The sequence below is a fragment of the Chaetodon auriga genome, chromosome 12 (genome assembly GCF_051107435.1).
Source record: "Chaetodon auriga isolate fChaAug3 chromosome 12, fChaAug3.hap1, whole genome shotgun sequence".
In the NCBI taxonomy this organism is placed as follows: Eukaryota; Metazoa; Chordata; class Actinopteri; order Chaetodontiformes; family Chaetodontidae; genus Chaetodon; species Chaetodon auriga.
The window spans coordinates 26667149-26692308 of record NC_135085.1 but is presented as its reverse complement, the minus strand read 5'-3'; the positions used below and the strand labels follow the sequence as shown (position 1 = coordinate 26692308).

The window sequence follows — 25160 nt, the reverse complement described above, 5'->3', positions numbered from 1 at the left end:
TTTATGTCGGATCACTTGCGTTTGGACCAGAGTTCCGTTCACGCCTCTGAGCAGCAGCTGCCACTCTAAAGACCACAGCGTCCAAACCAACTGGAGCTTCACACGGCGGGTCAGAAAAGTGCGTTTCTGTCAGAATTGGCCATCATTGTCATTATGCAGTCAGTACAGATGAATATTAATTAGGGGCATAGGAAACTATGGGCATTAAAGGGGTGGAACGAGAGGTTCAGTCACGTGCACCGAATGACACACCTGACTGTGATTCATGAAGACGATCACTGTTATCAATCAGTACATTAGTGTGTGAAAACACGTCGTTCACACGAAACCTTTCCTGTAAAAGCTTTATAAATGAGACCCAGAGTCGGTAACAGACATGGACATTCAGCAGGACAAAGACAGAAGATAAAGACAGAAGCCTCCAAAGGAAGAGCTGAGCGGGAGATCATTATCTCTGATGTCCATCCAAAACAAACGTCCACAAATCCACCCAGAAATAAGAGAAAAAAGACAATTCAGCCTGAGAATCATCACGTTTTAAGTTTTCTTCAGTATCAAAGTAATCCAGTGATAGTTGTCTGAACATCCATGGGTACACTGCAAACAGGAGCTGCTAACAGCTATTCAGCAGACTGCTGCTGATGACTAAATGTAAACAAGTAAAGACTAAAAAATCGGCTGTAAAGAGAGTATCAGTACCTACCTGCAGACGAAATTAACAACAGCACATCTGAGGAGCTTTTACAGCCTCTCCTCTCCTAGTGGATTCAACTGTTTCTGTTGTCATGTTGGTGCCCACATGGGCCTCTATGACGGTGTTAGCATGTTAGCATCTATGACATTAGCAACAACATTTTTCACTTCCTCCATATTCACACACTTAAGATGATCAAATAAATTAGAGGGAAAAACTCAGAGATCCACTTTAAAATTCAAGGAGGGAGAGGAGGAGCAGCCGGTTCACAGACAGACAGGAGCTGAGTGAGTCTGCAGTCATTACTGAGGGGGAAATGACCCACTGCAGACCACAACCACTGACCACCAAACCCTCAGTTTGGAACTCGGTTTTGGTTTTTTAATTTCAATGTTCTTTCAGTCTTCTTGGTCTCATAAACACACAGACGTGTCTCGGTCTGTCTGTGGTTCAGACTGTTTCTGTCTTCTTCACGTGTCTGCAGCTCCACTTCCTGTATGTCGATCACACTCTTCGATTACAGCCGATCAATAAAACAGAACTCGGTCACAGGAAATGGATCAGGGCAGTCCTCCTGTTTCAAGTCAGCAGCTTTGTTTGTTTTGGAGAGGAAGTGACTTCCTGTTGGCCGTTTCAATCAAGTAAAAAATCAACATTTAACATTAATCAGTTCATGTGCTTGACAATAGCACAACCCTAGCAGCTAGTCTCCACGGGCCAGCTCTACAGTTTTTACCCATAATCCCACAGGCCTGGCATCAGTGTGCAGGTCTGAGCCTGGCCGTTGTACCAATGAAGCTCAGTGAACGCCAGCGGAGGGCGCCGCCTCCCTGCCCGCTGCCGTCGGTAATGCATCAATCCTCAGCCTCTCATTGGAGCGTTTAGGCTGGCTGTAGTGGGATACAGCCGACCCCGACTCCTCCCTCGTGGCAGACCATGGGGGCCCTGAAGGTCCAGCGGTTGGTGTCGGGGTTGTACATCTCCATAGAACTAAGGTTGGACTGTCCGTCGTAGCCGCCCACCGCATACAGACGTCCTGATGTAGATACCAGCGACACTCTGCTGCGCCGTGTGTTCATGGCCACCAGGAGGCTCCACTGTCCAGACGCTGAGCTGAACACCTCCGCTCCGCTTAGGAAACCAGAGCCGTCGTACCCCCCCGCTACGTACATGTGACTGCCGAGAGCCGCCGCCCCGTGACGACAGCGCTTGTTCATCATGGCAGCCGCGGGGTGCCAGCGGTTAGTGTGGTGGTTGTAATACTCCACCTGCAGGACAGGAGGGGTACAACACATAAGACATGAAATACAAATTATGATTACTAGATCTGTCTGTGTGCTGTTAAGATGAATCAACAATCAAGGACGACATCGACCATTGAAGATCTGAAACTTGTACACACAAAACAAATATGACCGTGCATCAAATTCCCAATATTTAATTTTCCTCCAGATAAAGCACTTGACCGAAAAAAAAAATCTCTGATACTACTACAACTACTACTAATAACAGCAATACTACTAAGAATAACCAGGTCAATCGGGTCAATTTAAAAAAAAAGGAGGGAAAGGACAACTTTGTCCAACTCCTACAGCTGGTGTTAACAGTAAGAATTGAGAGCCACAGTGAGAAGAAGCGATGTGATAAGACAATGAAAAGATCCAGAAAATATCTGCTCGTTGATAGACGCCTTAGATTGACTCTGACAACTCAACCATCAAACTGACCGTGTTGAAGATCTGTAGACCGTCATGGCCGCCAGAGACAAAGATGCGTCCATCAAACACCGTCACACCAGCTGCACTGCGACTCGCACTCATCTCCGTCACCACCGTCCACCTGTAGCAGTTCAATCAGAATTTTATCACTTTGCATACATTCATACTTATTTTCTCCTGTATTTTGTGACCCCTCCTGTGGAGCAGGAGACAGCTGGTAACAGATCAGTGACTCAGTTGGTGTACTAGAGGACTAAAACAGCCTCTGCTGGACATTTGATTATTAAGGTAAAAACAAAGGACGATGTAACAGACACTGGTACAGTGGACAGAACTTTTTTCACTGCTTTCTTCATGTTGGAGAGCTGTTTCTCTGTGTGGGACAGACTCATGCTGTTCATACCTCTGGATACTACGAGTTGCTCTGGATACCATGAGTTACTCTGGACACTACGTATTACTCTGGATACCACATGTTACTGTGGATACCACATGTTACTCTGGATACTACGAGTTACTCTGTACACTATGTATTACTCTGGATACTACTTGTAACTGTGGATACTGCATGTTACTCTGGATACTACAGCTACTCTGGTACTATACAAGGCTAACAGTGCACTGGTAACCTTCATCAAGAACACAATGCAGTGGTTTAAACAACAGTGGAAGCCAACTCCAAGACCATCACATGTCACCATCAAGTGCGGCATGTACCAAAGTAATGCGCTGTCCCCACTGCTGTTCTGCATTGGTCTGAGCCCCCCTCAGCCAGATCAAAGAGTGGCTCTGGATACAGATTCAGAAGTGGAAAGACCACCTTACATGGATGACATCAAGTTGTGGCCGCATGGCGGCAAAGAGAGGGAAGCCTGTCAGGACTGAAGGGGTGGAGCTGCCGGAAGGCAGGATAGCAGATATACAGGACAGCAACAAGTACCTGAGTATCCCACAGGCCTATGGGAGCCATGATCAGGATGCAAAGATGTCGGTCACAAACAAATACTTCCAGAGGGTAAGACTGGTGCTGAGAAGCAAGTTCAATGGTAGGAATACCACCCAAGCAATCAACATGTACACCCTACCAGTCATCAGATACCCAGCAGGAATAATAAACTGGCCACGACCACTGATGTCAAGACACGAAATCTCCTCACAATGCATGGAGATCCAAAGTCCAGCACCCTGAGACTCTACAAGCAACGAAAAGAGGGTGATCAAGGATAAGCGAATTTCAGAGAAAAAATCCAGGATGAAACAAGGTACATCCATGAATACATCATGAAGATACACCAGGAAGATGGGATGGACTGCTAACAGAGTGTCTTCAGCAGAAGATGTGATGAGGATGAAGAGAAAATATCATGGAAGACCAAGCCTCTCCATCAGATGTATCACTGACAGACGAAGGAAGTGGCGGACATCAAGAAATCCTAGCAGTGGCTAGAGAAGGTCAGCCTGAAGGACAGCACAGAGGCTGTGATTGTGGTAGCACAAGAACAAGCTCTAAGCACCAGATCCACAGAGGCAGGGGTCTACCACAGCACAGACGAACCAAAGCTGCAGACTGTGCAAAGATGATCCTGAGACAGTTTAGCACACAGTAGCAGAATGTAAGATACAAGCTGAGGCATAACCAGGTGGCTGCGATAGTGTACAGGAACACCTGTGCCAAGTATGGATCAGAAATCTGAAAGTCCCAATGGGACCACTGAAAGTTGTTGAGAACAAAGAAGCTAAGACCCTGTGGGACTTCAAGGTCCAGACTGACCAGCAGCTGCTGGCTCACCAATCAGACATCGTGGTGGTTGAAAAGGAACAGAAGAGGGCAGTTGTGATAGATGTGGCGAGGCCAGCTGACCCTAACATCAGAAAGAAGGATCACAAGAAGATGGAGGTGTACCAGGACCTGAAGGAACATCTGGAACAGATGTGGAAGGTGATGTCCAAAGTGGTCCCAGTGGTAACAGGAGCATTAGGGATTGTGAGCCCCAAACTGGTCAAAAAAATCTCAGGTCTCTGTCCTCGAACAGCTAAGACACTGTACAGAACCCTCAAACTCCATGTGACTTATAATTGGAAATTTACACAAAGGTTCTAAATAAAAGAAGATCAATAACACATAATCTAATATGTGTACGCACCTTTTATTTTATTTTTTAATTACACTTACAATTTTGTCATTTAGCAAGAAATGTGGCAATTTTATATAAACTATTCCCTAAATTTACATAAGATGTACTCTTCTTTTATTTATACCAGTATCTGAACATTAAATGACTGTTTATGAGATATGAGATTCTGGTCATGGTTGAAGCTAACAGCTTGTCCAGGATGAAGCTAACTGTGGGCCCCTGGTTGAAGCTAACAGCTGGTCCTGGATGAAGCTACCTGTGGGACTCACCTGTCGTTCTCTGGAGAATAACACTCCACAGAGTTCAGAGATGATTTTCCGTCATAGCCGCCACACACGTAGATGTGTCCGTCAATTACAACCGTTCCCATGGCGCTGAGGACAATAACATGTTATTAGTCCTCTACTGTTTCAGGCTCAGTGTATTGATCAGAGTATTGATCAGTGTATTAACCTGCGCTGGCTGTTCATGCTCGACACACGTGTCCAGCTGTCTGTCTCAGGGTTGTAAACTTCCACCGTGCTGAGCCGGGATTGGCCGTCATATCCACCAATGGCATACAGCAGCCCATTAACTACTGCCACGCCCACTCTGCTGCGAGCCGTCCTCATTGGCTGACAGCGCTCCCAGAAGTTCCCCATTGGATCAAACACTTCGACCACATTTAAAGAGTCACCTGAATAAAGAAACAACAATAGACAAACTAAAGACCAATCAAATACTGTGTGGAGTTTGCATGTTCTCCCCGTGTTCACCTGGGGTATCCTCCATACAAAACCCCCACTAAAAAACATGCAAGAAGATCACCACCTGACCAAATGGTGACAAAAGGAACTTGGTCCCCGGGCGCCGCTGTCGGCTGGCAGCCCGCTGCTCCTGGTCTGCCGCGGAGGAAGGACTGACCAGGATGGGTTAAAAGCGGAGAAATAATTTCACTTAAGTGTGGCATGTGCAGTTTCGGACCTCTGTAACTCTGCATGCTGTGCTGTGATTAATAAAGGATTCTTCTTCTTCTTCTTCAAATACCAGCGTTGCCATCACACCATCTGTGATTGGTCAGTTATTTAAAATCCTGAACTGAGCCAGAAAGTGAAAATACATCATCAAGAGTTGTGACCAATCAATGAGCTGCCTCCACCCTCCAACTTCCCTCTACATATTAAAAGTCAGTACAGTTTCTAAAAAATATAAGTCCAACGATCATCACTGAGGGAAGACTTTCACAATAAAGGTCCCATTACGATCACAGAGCTGTGACTGTCAGATTCACGAAAGGATTTCCTGACTGACAGACAGGTGAGAGGTGTACCTGAGCTGTTAAGTCCTCCCACAGCATAGATGAGTCCTGTGATGGACGTGCAGCACCTCTGTCTGGTCTTGAAGGCAGGCAGGTGAGGGCGCCGCTCTGGCATCAGGTGGAAGTCTTTGGCTTCATCTACTAGATCCCTGACAGGAAACAGGCAACACAGCAGAGCCAGAGACGCTCACAAAGTCACCACGCTACATTCAACAGGCAACAGCAAGGGACATTTTTAGGCTTTGAAACCTGATTTTTAGACATTTTCAGTCAATAAGAGGAGTTGACATGAGAGACATCTTACCTGTACACAGTGACACAAGGGCTTTTGTGGTCTCACCTGCATTTATGGCAGCAGCGTATGAGTTCGTCCTGCTGGACTCGGTCTGACAGGAACTGAGGTCGACACAGAGGAAGTCTGATCTTTGACAGCAGCTCCGGCAGCAGAGACTCCCTCCGGTCCCGGTCATGATGAACCCAGGCCAGCACTGCCTCAAACACCTGCACAGGTACAACACGTTCAACGCACCATAAACACCTGCACAGGTAAGACATATTCAGCAGATTTGTTTTTCTCTGGTGTCTCCAGGTGAGGCGCCTCACCTGTTCCTCTGCTTTAATGTTCAGTTCGTCACAGCCGACCAGCTCCAGCACCTCCTCCGTCCTCAGACCCAGAAACTCCTCGGACAAAGAAACGTCCACAAAGTGCTGATGGAGGAAACTGTTGGCCGAGTCGTACAGAGTCGTACACATCATGGTCTCCGCGAACTGACGCACACCCAGGCAGTTCTTGGGATGTAACCTGAACGCCGCAGACCAGCAGACAGACGGACAGACGGGTCAAGAGTCACTGGTCTCTAATTAACACATTTCATTGTTTGGTTTTCTGAAGTCAGAGGATGAAGACGATTCCCAAAAGGACTCTGTGAACGTCAACGTGATTTTTTGAGAAGTCAAAGACTCTTCAGGTGAATTACTGTTTTCATGAATATTTGTGAGTGACTGACTCTTTTTTTACACATCGACTCTTTTAAACTCTCTAAAGTCGTTCTCTTTTGATCTTATGTTCTTCGTCAGTTTCTTTTTGGATCCTTCAGCGACTGAAAATCCAACCTGAACTTCCTGAAGGTGAGTCAGAGCAGACTGAGCGTGTGCGGTGGCGGCTCACTCACCTCTCCTGCAGGAAGGAGCAGCAGGCATCTTTGACGTTCTGTAGCTGCAAGAAGCTTGAGCCAATCAGAAGAGACTGAACGTTCTGCTGGTCGATGGCAACATGGCCGCTGTACGCAAAGTTTATGAGAGCCTCCAGAGCGCTGCAGGGAGACAGGGACTGGTTAGACTGGAGTCAGACTGGTTAGACTGGTGTCAGGGTTGGTGTACTGGTCTTTGGTTACCTGGGGTCCATGCCCTGCATCAGGATCTCGTCCTGTTTGCACTCCACCATGTCGTTGGTGAACATGGCGTGAAAGTACGGGATCGAGGCCGCCAGAACGATCCGGTGAGCACTGAACTTATGATCTCCGACCTGCAGAGGACAGGAAACAGTAATATTAACTGTGTTCTCCACAGACTGTATTCACCTGTACGGTGGGCTCACCTGTACGGTGGGCTCACTTGTACAGTGCTGTGTGTCCACTGTGTTGCAGGAATTAACTTAGTTGCAGATTCAGCAGATTTGATCCTCAGTCACTAAGAGGATTAAACTGCAGCAGTAACTCTACAGGCTGCACAGCATTACTGCAGTACTGTGTACCTGTCAAAGGTGCATCACTGACATCATTTAACTGACGATGATGGTTTACATGATGAAGGCACAACAACATTTAAACAGCATCAGCAACGACAGCTGGATGTAACAGAGCTGCTCTGCTGAAGGAAAACCAGGAGACCACAGACAGACAGGTGCACAGGCAGACAGGTACATAGATAGACAGGTGCACAGACAGGTGTACAGACAGACAGGTGCACAGACAGGTACACAGACCACCATCTCTGTCCAGTGAGACCAGCAGGGCGTCTCCATCCATTGCAGCACAGAGACACAAAAAAAGCACAAACTACATATTTAACAGGAGACGTGATGTGTCACTCAGGACAGTGGGTCCTCCATCTCGACCTCACACACACACACCCACGTTGTGTGGACATGAGAAGGCTGCATTAATGGAGGCTTCAGGACATGTCAACCTGTCCTTTTGGATACCACAATCACCTGTAACCATTAACTCACTGATCACCATGACAACATGACAGCCAACCAGCAACGTCCTGCAGGCCTCCACAGGCAGCACGTCTCAGGTGTTTCCGGTGTGCGGCAGGTCAAATGTTGGCCGTATTAGCTTTATAACACGTGTGACGTCACAAACTTATCCTAAATGGCAGTTATTTCAATAATCCGCTGTTAGCTCCCAGAGAGCCACAGCTACTGTTCGTGTTGTTAGCATCTACACTGTTAGCGCGACTGCCGCAGTTAGCTTCCTACAGACGGCTGTTAGCCGGCTAGCAGGCTAACTTCAGTCTCGAGCGTCGTCAGTTCTACCTTGAGCGTGACATCACAGAGTTTCCCCTGACGTCGGATCTCCTCCATGACGACATAGCCTCGTGCCGGCAGGTCGTGCACTGAAAAATGAACCAAATCCTCGAGCTCTTCGCAGAGAACGTCTCCCATCGTCAGAAGAAGCGGCGGAACGGCGTGGAGTGACCCTCTGAGCTGCCGTACATAGACAGGGGTGGCTTACGTCAAGGTAAGTGGAGAAGCAGGGAGACTTCCGGTTACACAATAAAAGACACTGTATGCCGTCAAATAAGAGGGATCATCTGCTGGGAGGATTAAACGGTTTAACAGTTCCGCTTTGTTCTTTAGCCTTCAAAATAAAAGTTTAAGCTTTATAAAAGTCTTTTATTTAAAACTACAGATTTTGGTCCGGCTCGTCCTTTATGTTAACGCTAATCTTCCAAGAATTTGACTGAACCGTGGCTTCACGTTTTGAACACTGATATGATTCAGTTCATGTATTCTTTAGGCCGTTAATGTGCGCATAACATCCCATAATCACTAAGCAATTCATGGAGGACCTGTGCTGTGTAACACAGTCCTACATGAAACAACCACCAGGTGACACCAAACTAACTTGAAGCCTCAAAGACCTGAAATCTCAAGTATTACTCTGTAACGTTGGATTTTCAGGACTAAATAGGCAGAAGTCAAAGTAATACAAAAACATCTTTAGTTGTAACATGGCTTCATGAGATTTGAAACCAGATAATCCAAGCTGTGTTTCTGTGAATCTGTTTGAGGGTCTTTGATGTGAATAATTCTTTTTAAAATGAAGCTCAGGTTTTCTGTTCTCTGCTCAAAACGGCCTAAAAGGAACCAGATCCAAACATAATTTCTTACAATGTTTACATTTCATCAGTTCTGGAAGTTCAGTATGGCTGACGGTTTAACGTTAATGATGATCTGTTTCTGATGTTCTTCTGGAAAACAACATTAGAATTTCTACATGATACGATGAAGCCTGAGAGTTAATGATTACATGTCAGAGGACGGACAGAAGGACGGACAGCAGCTGAGGACGCTTTACAACTGTCAGCCAACCAAACAGCAGCTCAGCAGGAATGAAACCCCACACTTGTAGTAAAAAAAGAAAAAAAGCAAAGTTTTATTCACATATTTTTGACACCTGAACGCACCGTCGACCTGTGAAGCTTCATCCAGGACGTCAAGGAGAATCCACGTTCAAATGCTCCCACGGCGTTTGGAGAACGTCGCTACAACACACAGAACAAAATAACGAGGACAGACTGAAGTCAGTTTGAGTTTGGACCATGGTGTGGTGCGTTCAGGAGCGTCAGTCACTTCGTAAACACAACCAGAGGACGAACATCCAGATGTTTCTGCTGTCTACAGTGAACAGGTAAAGTACCGTCTGGACCACAGCTGGATTCATGTTTCAGCTCCATTCGCTTTCGTTCCTGCTGAGCATTTTACAAGACCCAACGCTCAGATGTCACCGTGTCCCTGAACGCAGCGACAAGAGCTTTCAAACGGTCTCTCAGCTGTCAGACCGGGACAGGATTTACCTGCTGGGGGTCTACAAGACCTGCTGGGTCCCCTTACAACATGCGAGCAGGACGGATTCAGACTCAGGGACCTAAAGATGGTTTGATATGATTCTGTTTGGTTTCAATATTTCAAACATTGAAAGTGTGACTCAAATAAATTGATCAATTTGAATAATTATTTCAAAATCTGAATTAGGAGCATCCCAGAAAATGATGCCACACCTACAGTGAGCATGTGGCACAACTTCACGCTGCTGACTGCCATTTAAAAGCATTAGCGCCACCTTGTGTTGGAGCTCATCTCGGTATCATCAGCGTATTTCATGATCTTTGTTAACATGACGGACGACACAAAAAGCTGATTTCTTTCCAAACATACAAACTGTGTTGATTTGGAAATGATCAGCAGGAATGAAACTGTTTGTGATTGGCTGTTAAAACAAGAGAAACAGCAGCGTGGCCCTTTAAATCCTGTACCGAAACAAAGTGAAGAAGAAGAAGAAGAACAAGGAGAAGAGGAAGAAGAAGAAGAAAAAGAAAAAGAAAAAGAAGACACATTTCTCTGGAGACAAATGGACATAAAAAACTCTGATAGGTCAGAAAGATGCCCAACACTCGCCCTGTGTGTGTGAGTGTGCGTGTGTGTGTGTGCGTGCGTGCGTGCGTGCGTGCGTGCGTGTGTGTGTGTGTACATCAGTGTGTGTGTGTACGTGTGAATGTCAGTGTGTGTGTGTACGTGTGAATGTCAGTGTGTGTGTGCATTCTATGCCGACAGGTCACTGCTTTCGAAGCGTTCCTGGTCGTAAACCTCTGCCACCACCTTGCGTCCTCCGAACCAGCGGTGGTTGAGCGCCTGGATTGCTCGGTTCATCTCAGCCACCTCTGAAAACTCCACGAAGATCTTCACGATGACGTCGGCGTCGTCCTCCTCGCCCTGACGCTCCTGGTAGATGATGACGCGCTTCACCCGGCCGAACTTCCCGCACTCCTCGGTGACCTCGCCCTCCAAGTCGTCGTCGATGTCGTCGGGGCCGACCATGTTCCTCAGGACCATGACGGTGGACTGACGGGGAGTCAGAGAGAGCAGGTCAATCACTGCAGTCCAGAAAATATTAATCCCACTTCCTGTTTCATCACACGACTGAAACTCAAAGTAAAAGTGACAATCAAGACGTCTCAATTTATCTCATGTCAATTCAATTCAATTGAATTTTATTTGTATGGTGCCAAATCACAGCAGAAGTTGTCTCAGGACACTTTCCATGTAGAGCTGGTACACACCGAAGTCTTAATCAACAGAGACCCAACAGGACCCTCACGAGCACACAGCTGGAGACAGAGACGAGGAAGAACTTCCTCTTAACAGAGAGCTCGGAGCTCTGGGGGATGTTGGCGTTTACGCCGCGGACAAAGGAAACGGCTCGGCAGCCTCCAGAGAACACGACCGGATCAGGAGCGAACACGACCTCCAGACTGAAGGAGGCCAGTTTGACGACAGGGAACACAGTGAGGAGGTGACTTACAGCCACTCCGACCAGGATTCTTGTACTTGTACCTGTACATTTGCACGTAGTAATGCCACAGTGTAGAAATACTCTGTGACAAGTAAAAGTGAAAATGCTACCTGTCCTACAAAGTTCAGCTGAATGACCTGGCTGTCGCCAGAAGGCACAGAGTCTCTAGGTGTGTTATGTTCAGTCCTTTCGTTCTAAAAAAAAATCGAGTATTTACTGCGGCCATCATGTCATCTGAAAAAACACGTTGCCTTGTTTTTAACCTCTGTGTATGTGACGTAGTTCATGGCTGCTGTGGGCTGAACGTTATCACAGCACTACAATCGAAGCGTCCAGATCAGCTCAGGCCGCTAACATCCACGTCCCGTCCGCGACAGCGTGATGGAGCCGATCGCTGCCGTTCTCGACAAAGCGAGCGATCCCGCTGGGCACGTAGCGTCTCCGTTTCAGAAGCGTCCCAGAAGCTTATTTACATTCTGCTCCGTGGAGAATATGTGCCAAGTCTGTTTTTTGCAGACGACACGTCAATAAGCACAGAGCAAATCAAGCCAGACAGGAAGTCAGACACAGGAGCAGTGTAGAGAAATTGTCAAAATAAAAAACCCTGTTCAGGCTCAGACTGGTCATACATCAACAATCAATAATAATTAAAACAGACAAAACAAACAGGAAACCACGTAACTACAAAAACTACTTATGGTAGAAACACAAATATGAAAGATAAATGACCAAATCAGCAAAATTTGAGCAACAAAATCAGGCAGGGAAAGGCTCTGCTTCTGAAAGGACCCCGTGGAGCCGCATGGCGGACGAACAAAAAGACATCAAGGAGACGCACCTGGTGGAATCTCGCCGTAACATTGTTAGAGGCCGAGTGTTCACTGCTGCAGAGGAAATAAAGTTCCTGTTTACGAACGCCACCACAGCACCCTGCTACCATCCGTCATCAGCAGAGCACTCAGGACAGTTAAGGCTAATTTCTCATTACGAGCCGGGCTAAATGAGTCTAAAGAGACCAACTGCTGTGCTACTGAGTCGACTCTTTCTGCTAGAACAGCACATCCCCAGCTCACTGTCAAGCCACAGACTGAAAGAAACCATTTCAAAGGTTCAACGCAGAGGCTGCCCCCCTCCGCCAAGGCAGCCAAGCCTCTGCCCCAAGGCCAACCAAAACCACCAGAGTGCAAATCAAGTCCCGAGTGAAGAACAATGAGTCACTTCGTGTCTCTAGTTCTGAGCTGTTTCTGGTACTGTTCCTGGTTTCTGGTGGACCCCAGCATATCTCACAAATCTAGTTCACTTACTTACTTTTGCAGACTCATTGATTTGCTTCTTTTTCCAGCCTTCTAACACTTCTTAAGATACTTGCTGATCTGCATATATGCTTGCTACACATTTCTGGATGGTACTGGGTTAGGGTTAGGGAGCAGTTCAAGTTTTAAGTTGGACCCTCCCATGCCCTGATTGTTAGGGTCTAGCTCCAGCAGGGGGAGTTGAAACCTCCTCCTGGTTGGTAGTGCAGTACTCCTGGGGGCTGTACCTCCTGCTTACGGAGCAGTTTCCTCATCACCATGTGCCTGGCACTGCTGCCGCTGATGCTCATGTACTCCTGCTCACTGAGTGGCTCCATCGCTCCATCCTGCTGCACCTCCTGCGGATGCCCCTCCTCCTCCTCCCTCCTCTTCACCTCAGAGCCAAAAGAGGCTGCCGCTGCCGGGGGCGTTGCAAGCACCGGGTTCACCAAACCCACCTGAGGCAGGCCAGGTCGAGCTGGGGTAACACCTGGAACACACAGGAAGCAGGAAGGACAGGACGGTCAGGCGGGCAGCGGCAGTCCAGCTGCAGGTAGGGTTGGGCAATATGATGGTATTTACCATGTGACAGTAGAAATGAGTCCACCAGTAGAGATTGACAATACCGTTTCCACCGCGAGAGCTATCCTGAAGCCATATGTACACCCTGTCATTCAGCGTCTGCACTGCTAACCTGCTACACTACACATGTAGTAGGGGTATCAACACAGCAACAGTTCTGTGAGCAGCAGTGAGCGCAGAGCCACAGCTGGAGGTGGTGACCAACCTGTTTTGTTTCTGTTGGTCTCATTTGGAACCTTAAAGCTTCCATCCTCACACAAAGTTAGTTTTACTGTTTTTAGTTTTAATCAAGTGTTGTCTCATGTCAAATGTCATGAAGGATGGTGCGGTGCGGTGATTTTAAACCACAGAACTGTTAACGTACCGTGATACATATGTGACTGTGATATATACCGTGACATAAAATTGCGTATACCGTGACTTTGACTATATTGCCCACTCCTAGCTGCAGGGAGCCGCCCAGGCTGCTAGAGAAGAAGAACCCTGTTGTAGATGGCAGCTTCTCCGTCGCACTGGGACCGACTCCCGGCCTCTTCCTCCAGTCAGAGCATACACTGAGTGCAATGGTTTAACAAGTCTGTACCACCCTGCTCAGGGGATGGGCGGAGTTAAAACTACAACACATAAACTGACTTTATGCTTCTGTTTGTGTCTGCATTAAAAGCATGTATTAACTCCACCCACCTGGGGTACATCACCACCCAAAAAGTAAACGAGCGCACCCACAGACAGCACAGTGTGAAGCATCCTGACTGAGTGACAGCACCGTCTGACTCCGGGCTGCTGAATGTTCTTCCTCGAGTGTTGAATTTTCAAACTAATACTTACGATTGGAGCAGAAATAATCTCAGGAAACAGGAAACTGTCACAAGCTTTGGACTTAGAGGAGGATGAACCAGCCCCACTGACTGAAGTCAAATGTGACCCACCCCCTGAACCCCACCGCTCATCAATGTCGGCAGGTGTCGAACAACATGACTGAAACTCCACAAATCACAAAGGATCTGAGACTCACTGGCCAATAGCAATGAGGGGCTATGTTTAAAGGGAGGGGCTAGAAACAGTCCTCTTCACTTGGTTGGTCAGTGTGCAGCAAAGGGGAGGGGTTAAGAGGTCACTGTCGGTGCAAATGTTGGGGGTTGACAGGGGTGGGGGAAGAGGAGAGAAAAAACAGAGAGAGAAAAAGACAATGAAAGAGAAAATCTATTAGTGGAGATGCTTCTGAAGAAGCAACACAAACAACAACTGGGACAAACCACCTTCAGTCTGGAGTCTGTTCATTAAAGCAGAACGACAGCTTTGACTGATGGAGGCGACCTCTGCTGGCCGAGACACTTCACACCTCAACACGCCTACAGAGTCCTCAGAGATTTCAGCGACTTGTCTTTGCACATTATCAGATCAGGATCCTTCTTTAGTGCACATGAGTTGTCTCGTTCATACTAGTAATTGTCTCGTTTGCAAAACATACATTTATTGTTCCCACAAGTCAAGTAAGTTTTATTTATCCAACTCAAATGTACAAAATCAAAAATTTGGCTCAGAGGGCTTTACAGTCTGAGCAGCATACGACACCGTCTCTCCTTAGACACAAGGTCAGATCTCATCTGAACGAGATCCACACCTGATTCAAAGAAGTCCTCGCAAGTTATCCTAATGTTTACAAGATTTTGTAACTTTTGTTTTGACTTGGACTTTTGTTCAAACAAATGTTTAACTTGTGGGCATGTTCTCATCTTGTTGGAACCAGTTATTACCTGGCTCAAACAAGTTATCTTCTTTGTAGACGTTATTATCTTGTTTGCACGACATAAAAACATTAAGCACAGAAGAAGAAACACAGCTTACAGCTCCACATAAAAGATAAAAATATAAATATGAAAGAAAACAAAAATCCACAAAAATAGCAAAACTGATTTTAAAAGAACAAAAATCTGCAATGAAACTTTTTGCAAGTTGTGTTCAGCCGATTATTCAAAATTAACAAGAACAACCACAGAACTTTGTCTTCTGTGTATGTACGCAGGTGTGTGGGCAGGTAACAGTCCATAGGTGTGTAAAACGCTGTGGGCGGGGCTTAGAGGACAAACTCAAACGTGTCAGACTGAAACTTTGTGATGCTGTGGTGATAAATATGATCCGATTCAGACTATGACTGGCTGCACACTGACGTTTCAGGCATCAGATCTTTAATGTGATTGGATAGCAGGACGACTCGTTACTGTGGGGGTGGGGGTTACGTGTGTGTGGGTGGGGTTGTAGGTGTTCCTACCTGTGATGACACCTGGAGCCTGAGCAGCCATGACAGCCTGAGGAAGTCCTCCCAGCTGCTGAGAGAGGAGCGCCGGTCCAGCCAGAGCTCCAAGCACCGACGTTCCAACTGCCTCCTGAACGCACCATAGAACAAAACAGATTTAATCCTGTGGAAAAAACATCAAGTACTGCAAAAGCATATACACTACTGCCCCAAATGTATGAGACACAGTAGAAAATATTTCAAATATTGAGGGAAATATGTATACTACTGTGCAGCATATATAAAGTACTGCAGAAAATATATAGAATAAGGAAGAAAATATATTCACTACTGCACAAAATGTATAAAAATATTCATGAAAATACCTATAAATACTAATATATACACCACTATGAAAAATATAGTAGCACACCAACTACTACCCAACATATATTAAATGCTACAATAATTATAAACACTACTGCATAAAATACTGCCCAAAACACCTACTTCTGTATGCAAATGTACATCCAGTACTGTAGTACTGCTTGCAGAGCTACAGCCACCACTGCAGTACCACTGCACTGCAGTACCACCATGTTATACTACAGTACTGTTCGAATTGTGTGTTTAAGTCACGTGTTCCATTTGTTCAAACATTCATGTATTTTCTGCGTTTCCTGTGGGCAGAGCTTCATTACCTGAGCGCTGATCTTGGCGGTGGCAGCGGCGGCAGCCACTGCGGCGGCGGCAGGTAGGCCTCCCGGAGCCGTTGGTGTGAGGAGGGGTACAGGCGGAGTCACGGCCTTCCCCACCCGCAGGTACTGACCTCCCAGGTCAAACAGGTTCATGGAGGCGACGGCGTCCTGAGAAGACTGAGCCTTCTCGTACTCTGGAGACAAAATCATCAGACGACTGATAGACCACAAAATGTCGTCCAACTGAAGGACAGTCTGCAGCCTCAGCAGGGCCGCACCCAGAAACCAGATCTGTAACCAGAGCCGGACACACAGTTCGTCCTCCTGTGACGAGTGACGGCACTGAGCACCGCTCAGATCTTAAGAGCCGACGGCTGTCTGAGGGAGACATGAAGAAGACTCCTGCTCCCATTTCGAAACGTCTAAACTTCTAACCCTGATTTCCATGATTTACCAGTGGTGCACACGTTGAGTCAACGGAGCGTCTTTGAGACTCCTGAATATTACTCTATGACTTCCAAGATGGGAAAATCAGGACAAACAGACGACCCAGAGCGGAGGCCACGACCCTGTCTGCCGAATTTAAGTCATCTCTGGGGGTGGCGGACTCAAAACCAAATCCGCTCGATGGTGGAGGACCACGTGTTTCTCAGGTCCACTGACTGCCTTGTTCTGGTTCAGGTTCTTCAACCGTATCAAACTCCCACAGGACTTAGGAGTTAGTGTCTTTTCTTCTAAGTTATGTTGTTCTAGCACTTTTTCTCTCTTGTTCTCTCGTGTTTTATTTTTTCAATTCAAGTTATTATCTTGTTCACACAAGAAAATATCTAAGATATGAATCTTGCTCTCACAAGTTTGATCTTGTTTGCAAACAACAGCTGATTGTTCAAGGTCAGGAATCAACAGTCAAACTCAACTGAATATGTATGACTTCAGGACTGTGTCCTCTAACATTCTGGATCATTTCTCCATCATTAGTTTTGCCGGCTGCGCTCACCAATGAAGCCGTATCCTTTGTGGCGTCCGGTCGTCGGCTCGCGGGCCAACATGCACGACTTGATCTTTCCGAAAGCCTCAAAGACGCTCTTGATGTCGTCATCAGACAGGTCGGGGTGGACGGACGCCACGTAGATCCTGTTAAAGGCACGTGCTTCCTCCGCCAGCTGGTCGATGATTGGCTGAGCTTGGCCGATGTTACTGGGCCTCCCAACCTGCAGAACGAGCAGGGGGACGATACACAGACAGACCTGTTGTTCAACATTACACTGGTCATTCAGCTGGTGTCTGACTGGTCAGCGATGGTTTAAACTGGACTCACCTTGATGTTTCTGCCTCCGAGAACGACGGAGTTCATCTGTTCCAGGGCCAGCTGAGCCGCTTCTGGCATCTCGTACTCTACGAAGGCGAAACCCTGCAGACACAAACGCACTGAAGGCTTAATGAAGCAGCAGCAACAACATCAGACTGAAGCTGTTTTCCATTTTACTGCTTAATTCATGCTCCTGATCTGTGATCCCTTCACTCCCTATGAGCCTGACAAGGACTCGAATGATGGATCCACCGTCCCTCCGCCGTGGAACTCAGGGTCCTCTTTTAAATCTTTTCATGTTCATCTTCTGGCATTTTCTTCACTGATGGAAGCTGTAAGTGTTTTTAAAAAGAGGCTCAAGACCCACCTTTTTAATCAGGCTTTCAATTGATTTGTTTGATTTATCTTATTCCTTTAATCACGCTTCTCAGCATGTTTATCTTTGTTCGTATCTTATTTTAGTTGCATGTTTTAACGACATGTTTAATTGCTTTTTATTTCATTTACTCATTTTATTTCATTTTATGTTTATGTCTTAGTCCCTTGGTTTTTAGCTCCAGTGTTTCCTCATGGGGGGTCCTTGGTTTTTAGGTCAAGCGTTTCCTCATGGGGGCCCCCCTCACTGGGAACTGCTTCTGGCCTACTGATGGGGGCGCTGCTGAGGGGACGGCTCTGGCCTGGATGGCTGGAGGCCTCTGCACCTTGGTGTGGGGCCTTCTGTCTGCCTGGGTCGGGGTGGTCTCGGGCGGCGCCCCCCCGGTCATGAGCCGGGGGCCCTCTCAGCGTGGATGGCCCCCAAAGGTGGCTTATTCCTTGCCATATCCGTATGGGTGTGTGTGCGTGTGTGTTTCTGTATGTAGTTATGGAGGCGGGAGGGCTGGGTTTTCTTCTTTGTTGTTTTTAGCCTCTGTGAGGCACTTTGTGTTGCTTTTTAAGTATGAAAAGTGCCATATAAATAAATAAAGTTTGAAGTAATTGTTTTAAATTATTTTGTCTCATTTTATCTTTCATATTTCATTTATTTTTTATGCTATGTTTTTTCTGCAGAGCACTTTGTATCTTTGTTGTGCTCTATAAATAAAGTTTTAGCATTATTGTGTGTTGGGCTATGAGCGCTTTCAGTTGCAGTTCAGCAACTCGGGTTTTAATATGTTCAAATTTACAGCCTAAAAAGCTGTGGATTATCAGCTGGTAGAAGGTCTGTGTGTTTGTTCATGGTGTCTCATTGTTGTCAGATTAGTTATTTCATGTGAAGGAAAGTTGCTCCAAAGCAGCTTATAACTTGGTCTCTGAAGAAGAAATATCAAAAACATGGCACTGGTCTCATATTCAACAGTCCCAGGTTGATTTGGTTGGTCTGAAAGCCACATGCCTGGTTTGGCTCTCGGTTTTAGGCCTGTGTGAGACAGAGGCTTTGAACCTAGCCCCTTAGTATTCCATGTCCCCAACCTCGCTCAAACAGGGGAGCTGCCAAGGGGAGGGCCGGGGGCACCATGGCCGACCTAATACATTTGCTAGCCCCCCCACTGACCTCATGGACAGGGGCCCCAATCAGGCATTCCCAGTTCACCCTCATTACATGCTGGGGTTGAACAGGTCTGTCCTGCAGTCACCATCTGATCCAACTTTGGGTGAACACTGGGGCAAGACATGGATCCTCACTGGAAAACAGTGGATTGTTTCCTTAAGGCTGGGAGTGAGCTGCTGCCCCGAGTATCTCTGGGTCTTGTTCACCAGCAAGGGTAAACAGCAGTGTGAGATAGTCAAGCTGACTGGTGCACCGTCAGCAGTGATGCAGGGTTTCAATCAGTCAGTTGATCTACGTCCCAACCTTCACCTACGGTCATGAGCTTTAGGTCATGACTGAATGAATGACACTGCAGATACAAGCAGCTGAAGTAAGAGTCCTCTCTCGCATCAAAAGGAGTCAGCTGAGGCGGCTCGGGTATTCGATCAGGATGCTTCTGGCTGCCTTCCTTTAGAGGTTTCACACGAACGTCCAACTGGTAGGAGACCCCAGACTCGACCCAGAACACACTGGAGAGATTACATATCTCATTTGTCTTGGAATGTCTTAGGATCCCCCAGGAGGGGCTGGAAAATGCTGCTTGGGAGAGGGACATGTGGACTACCTTATGTAGTCTGCTGCCACCATGACCCAAGCAGAAAATGAATGGATGGACAGAGAGTTACAGAATAAACAGTCTGTTGATATCTGACCTTGTGTTTCATGGTGACTGAGTCCCAGGACATGTCTATGCTTTTGATTGGTCCAAATGGAGCAAAGGCCTGTCTGATGGTGTCCTCTCCTAGCTCGTAGTAGATGGAGCCAACGTAAACTCGACACATGATGGCCAGAGCTCTCTGGCGCTGAGCTGCTACCTGAACACAAGCAGACAGGAAGTAAACAGCTGAAGCAAAATCACAACAACAACACATCTCAGCCTGGACCTGGTTTGGATCAAAGGTTTGCTCGAGAGGGGCTCCGACCTGGACTTTTTTCAGTCCAGTTATAACCTTCTGCATGAACTGTGCATCCGTCCGTCACATGTGCAGCCCACGTACTGCCAGCACTGTCTGAGCCGAAGGACTGCAGGCTTTCAGTCAAATCCTGATCACATTTCTTTCGATATGTCAGTAAACAGCAGACCACAGCCGAAAGCAAGGTACGCAGGCTCTAACCTGTTCACATCTTCGGCTGTTACCCTGAGGGATGCAGCGTGACCGAGCGTGCTAACTGAGGAGTTTTAATTCATCGATTTCCTTTCATTCCTGTTAAATGAGTCGACTCATTGAAGTTCAACTCAACTACATTGAGATTTTTTCTATTAGAAAAGTTTTCAATCATGTCTGCTTACAGTATGCTTAAGGGTTTGTTCCCATATGGTAAATACAGGCTGGGCAAAAGTTATTTCCCATATATTCCTGTTAATTCCCATGGAAAGTTTCCACCATGAATATTCCTGGAATTTTGCAACCCTACTGGAGACTAATATGGAGGTAGGGTCAAAGTGTCATAAGTTGGGTTTCATAAATGGAGGTATCTCCACTTCTGCTGCTCAGATGTACTTTGTCTGAAGCTCTGGAAGATGGAAACTTTTAAATGATTCTTTCTGGATGAATCTGAGCCTTTTTTTTTTACTCTGTGTGACGAGCCGGACGGTTCACGCCGATCACTAAAGAGCTCAAACCGAGTAAAGTGACTTTACTTACTGACTGGAGAGGAGACAGAGCATCGCCCAGCCCCATCGACAGAGACGCCATCTGAAAGACAGACAGGTAGAGAGACAGACAGTGAGATACTTCAGCTCTTCAACACAAACCTAAAGAGCAGATTAAAAGACAGCCGTAAGGAGGAAGAAGCTAACACGGCTAACCAGGCAGGTATGTGGCTAACAATAACTGAGACAAACAAACAGCAGAGCAACAAACACTAAATCCTGTCGGAGTCTGATCAACTCGTCAAAGGCACGCTGTGCACACAAACTTTGCCCAAACCTGCCAACTGACAGGCGACCTGACGACCTGCAAACAGGTGAAGGTGTGTGTTACCTGCAGACAGGTGGAGGTGTGTGTGTCACCTGCAGACAGGTGAAGGTGTGTGTTACCTGCAGACAGGTGAAGGTGTGTGTTACCTGCAGACAGGTGAAGGTGTGTTATATGCAGACAGGTGAAGGTGTATTATATGCAGACAGGTGAAGGTGTGTGTTACCTGCAGACAGGTGAAGGTGTGTTATATGCGGACAGGTGAAGGTGTATTATATGCAGACAGGTGAAGGTGTGTGTTACCTGCAGACAGGTGAAGGTGTGTTATATGCAGACAGGTGAAGGTGTGTGTTACCTGCAGACAGGTGAAGGTGTGTGTTACCTGCAGACAGGTGAAGGTGTGTGTGTTACCTGCAGACAGGTGAAGGTGTGTGTTACCTGCAGACAGGTGAAGGTGTGTGTGTTACCTGCAGACAGGTGAAGGTGTGTGTTACCTGGAGGCTGGTGAGCTGCTGCTGCTGAGCCAGAGTCTGTTTGACCAGGACGCTCTTGATGCTCTGCTCCATGGCGTACTTCTTCGCCTGCAGACAGAAAACAGGTAATCACAGGTCACATTACACGACCTACTCTGTTACACACACACAGATACACACTGTAGACGATGTGTGCGCATGTGCATGTGTTACCTTCTGCAGCGCCTCCTGCTGGTTGGGTGTGAGCGGTGGCAGGCCCAGCTTGGTGGTGGTGCTCTGTCCGTTCTCCATGATGAGAGCCGGCCCTCCCTGTTAAGACCATCAACAGGTGAGGAAAACAAACACACCCTCAGCTGCCTCAGCCCTGGGTCATTTGATTCTGAGTGAACTCTGTTCTAATGTGTCTTCTTCACAACATTCAACCAAGAAGAAATGGGCTCATTATTGCCTCCTGTGGTCACTACAGGAACAGCACCCCATAAAACAGGTGTGACTGACTCCATTCATAAGATAATGCTTTATCATTTTAATTTATACACTATTTTTTTTCTAAACTCTCATTGATGAATGTTTCACTGTTAAAGCACATTATCATTCATCTGTGATCTCATCAGTCATCAGTCCAACAATCAGAGAGTGAAAGACTTTCAGTTTATTATCACATCAGATTACGAAGTGCTTACAGTGAGAAACGTTTACATCATTTGTTTGAAAAATTATTCAAGTGATTGCAGATTATTAAGATAGCGAACAATTAGTAGCCTGTCAACTAATCCATGAAATGCTGAATCTTTTCAGCTCTATCAATCGTACCTTTCTGAAAACATGATGTCTCAGAGTCAGGGTCACTTAAGTTTCTCCTTATTTCTATCATCTTTATCATTAAAGTGTTGCAGTCACATGACTCCAGTCACACTTTCAGATATACATATATATATATATACACACACACACACACACACACACACACACACACGTTGAAAAGCTGCAGTGAACCACACTCATTCTTATCAGTGAGTAATTTTTCAAGTCATTTCTAGTATTTATTATACATCAGATTTAGGCGGGGCTTCAATCAATTTGGGCGGCTGATGAGTAGTTATTGGACCGGAAAACATCAAACCAACCTGTCTCCACTTCCTGACAGCTTCCTGTTTCTCTGTTCAGGTGGGTATTTCACGCGCACACAGAAGACACACAGAGCTAGCTTAGCTTTAGGTAACAGAACCGTCCAGAACTTCTCTGATGTTAGCTTAATTCAACTCTTCAAACTCCGCGGCTGCTAAAACTAATCACATTTTTATTTGGTCATTTTCACTGACTTGTGTGTGTGTGTGTGTGTGTGTGTGTGTGTGTGTGTGTGTGTGTGTGTGTGTGTGTGTGTGTGTGTGGTTAAAAAAATAATTCCATCTGAAATTCAGGTAGAAAACAGCCAGCGGCTTCACGTCAGTCCGGCTCTTCCTGATAGCATTAGCTTAGCATGTGTCCGTCAGAGGCGATAAACGGACAGAATAATGAGACGTTCATACCGCGGAAACCGTCACCGCCATACAGCTCAGCTCCTTTATCTCTTCAGGTGGACGAAAAACTGTGTGATGCTCCTGATGTTTGTGTTTCTGCTGCCCCAACCTGCACACTAGCAGCACTTCCGGTTCCGTCACATCCGTTGACAGTATTTTCAAAATAAACGAGGTGTCAGGCGCTGAAGACTTGATCCGTTTGGATCCTTTGAGCGGATCTACGGGATTTATGGCCCAAAACACAGGAGTTCAGCTCAGGAAATGAACTGAATTCCAACTATTTTCTGTATGTTTGAATCTATTCTGAGCATCTATTTTCAGTTTATTTCACTGCTGTTTTATTTTCCTCAAAGGTCTTTTTAATAATTTCATTTTATTTATAATTCATTGCCTCCTTATTAGTTTATTCTGGGAGAGATGTTTGTTTTTGGCTGAAGGATGAATATTTAGTTATTGTGTTTAATAATTAATAGTTTGTTTTATCAACATGACACATATAGTCTCCAATAAAAAATAACCATAACTGTCACACTCATTAATCTTCTGACCTGATTGAAAAAATATTTTATGATCACCTTTTTTTCCCAAGAATTATTTAAAAATATATTTTGATTACAAATAAATGATAAATGTGTGAATCAAAGCCTTCTGGCTCAAGTCATGTGTGTGTGCTCAGCTGCACTAATAAACATGTATATTTAACTATGAATATGCTCGATTGATTCTTTGATAATTTGGTTGTTTTATTCTGAGTGTTACAGTGTTGTCTTTGTTGTCTGGTATAAAGTTCATGTTTTCTGTCTGACATCTTTTTGTCCATTGTTTGAATTCTACCAGGTGGAAAACACAGCGGTGATGTCCTCATTTTATGTCATCTGATTTAATAATTCATTTGACTCAAACATGGAATTTATTTGAGTTGTGTTGTTAAAACTGTTCACATAAACTGTTGAAATCAAAGTTCCATTAAGACAAATCATTTAATTTTCTTTAATCATTGATAGATTGTTGGTTTATTAATGGCAAGGTTTTCTGACTTTATTAAAACATCTGAGTTATGAAACAGAACACACATTTACACATTACTATTGGTATTATTACTCATCATATTACATGTCTAGAGTGACAGCATATACTCAGCTGTACATTAGCATGAGCTGCACACATTACACAGCATGCTAGCAAGAACTGATCAACACTTAATCAATACCTGATCAGCACAGACTGCAGCTCTGAACTGCTCTCTGAGAATCAAAGTTTTGTGTCCGAGCTGCTTTAATCCTCCACATGCTAACATTAGCTTTTACATTACCATTCCTTTCCTTTAGCTCATGTCGTCTCTGTTAGCATCAAGCTAACACTTCGGTTCGCTGATTAACTACAGCACAGTTACCATGGTGACAGTGATGCTGATGAAGACAGACTGTCCTCTTCCTCTTTTAAACTCTGAGGGAACCAAAGAGTCTCCAAATCTTCCAGAACATTCAGTTCTGGATCAATAACTGTCAATAAATATGTGATGATTCAGGCTGAAATCGTGATTCTTCTCACCAGTTTGTTTCAGATGCTTAAAGAAGTTTTTCTTCATTTCTTTAACAGCACAAGTCCACGGCTGCGGTGTTCATCCATCAGGAAGTGGGTTGACTGAGGACCTCTCAGTCAAGTTCTAAGGAGAACTCTGCGCTCACAAAGTTGACACCCAATAGCTTCAGCGTTTAGAGTCACTGATCAACTGTGAGACTCCTTTATCGTTCCGTCCATCGTCTGCTGGAACCAAACAGTCAAACAGTTCAACTGGAGATGAGCAACCAGCTGCCGAAGAGCCCGGATCTTGATTCAGACCTGGTTCTAATTTGTCCTGAAAAGATATTCTCTGAATGAAACTGATTCTAAAATGCCAGAATTTTCTGCGATTGGTCTGAATGACCAAGAGCCCTACTTTGGAGTGATGGTTCTCAATTACTACTATCAAACAATGGCTTTGAAAGGGGTTCTATTAGTGTTGGTTCCAGTTCACAAAAAAAAAAGACTTGTTGTAGAACTTTAGAAACAGAACATGTAAAGGTGTGTTTGTGTGTTCTCTGAATGATTTAGAGCCTTGCTCTGGGGCAAAGGTTTCAACATCAGAAGAAAGGTTCTCA

The 25160-nt window shown here is 45.8% G+C and overlaps 2 protein-coding genes across 6 annotated transcripts; both read right to left on the bottom strand.

Annotated features, from left to right (window-relative positions):
* Positions 1 to 520: 520 nt before the first annotated feature.
* Positions 521 to 9709, bottom strand: klhl18 (kelch-like family member 18). Of its 4 annotated transcripts, XM_076744757.1 has the most exons (11): positions 9538 to 9709; positions 8384 to 8554; positions 7239 to 7369; positions 7017 to 7157; positions 6448 to 6646; positions 6185 to 6345; positions 5857 to 5993; positions 5001 to 5223; positions 4817 to 4921; positions 2422 to 2533; positions 521 to 1962 (listed from the first exon to the last, which is right to left on the bottom strand). In XM_076744757.1, the coding sequence occupies exons 1-11, from the start codon at positions 9556 to 9558 to the stop codon at positions 1576 to 1578; spliced, it is 1788 nt and encodes a 595-aa protein (XP_076600872.1). In that variant the 5' UTR covers positions 9559 to 9709; the 3' UTR covers positions 521 to 1575. The 4 variants fall into 4 exon arrangements, with proteins under 4 accessions (XP_076600872.1, XP_076600874.1, XP_076600875.1 ...); XM_076744759.1 differs by lacking the exon at positions 8384 to 8554; XM_076744760.1 differs by lacking the exon at positions 8384 to 8554 and having other exon boundaries at positions 9515 to 9637.
* Positions 9709 to 23148, bottom strand: puf60a (poly-U binding splicing factor a). 2 transcript variants are annotated; one of them, XM_076744761.1, is made up of 11 exons: positions 23029 to 23148; positions 21713 to 21808; positions 21521 to 21607; positions 20754 to 20804; positions 19761 to 19922; positions 17550 to 17642; positions 17229 to 17442; positions 16235 to 16425; positions 15570 to 15684; positions 12964 to 13205; positions 9709 to 10972 (listed from the first exon to the last, which is right to left on the bottom strand). In XM_076744761.1, the coding sequence occupies exons 1-11, from the start codon at positions 23047 to 23049 to the stop codon at positions 10673 to 10675; spliced, it is 1572 nt and encodes a 523-aa protein (XP_076600876.1). In that variant the 5' UTR covers positions 23050 to 23148; the 3' UTR covers positions 9709 to 10672. The 2 variants fall into 2 exon arrangements, with proteins under 2 accessions (XP_076600876.1, XP_076600877.1); XM_076744762.1 differs by having other exon boundaries at positions 22627 to 23137.
* Between the last annotated feature and the right edge of the window lie 2012 nt (positions 23149 to 25160).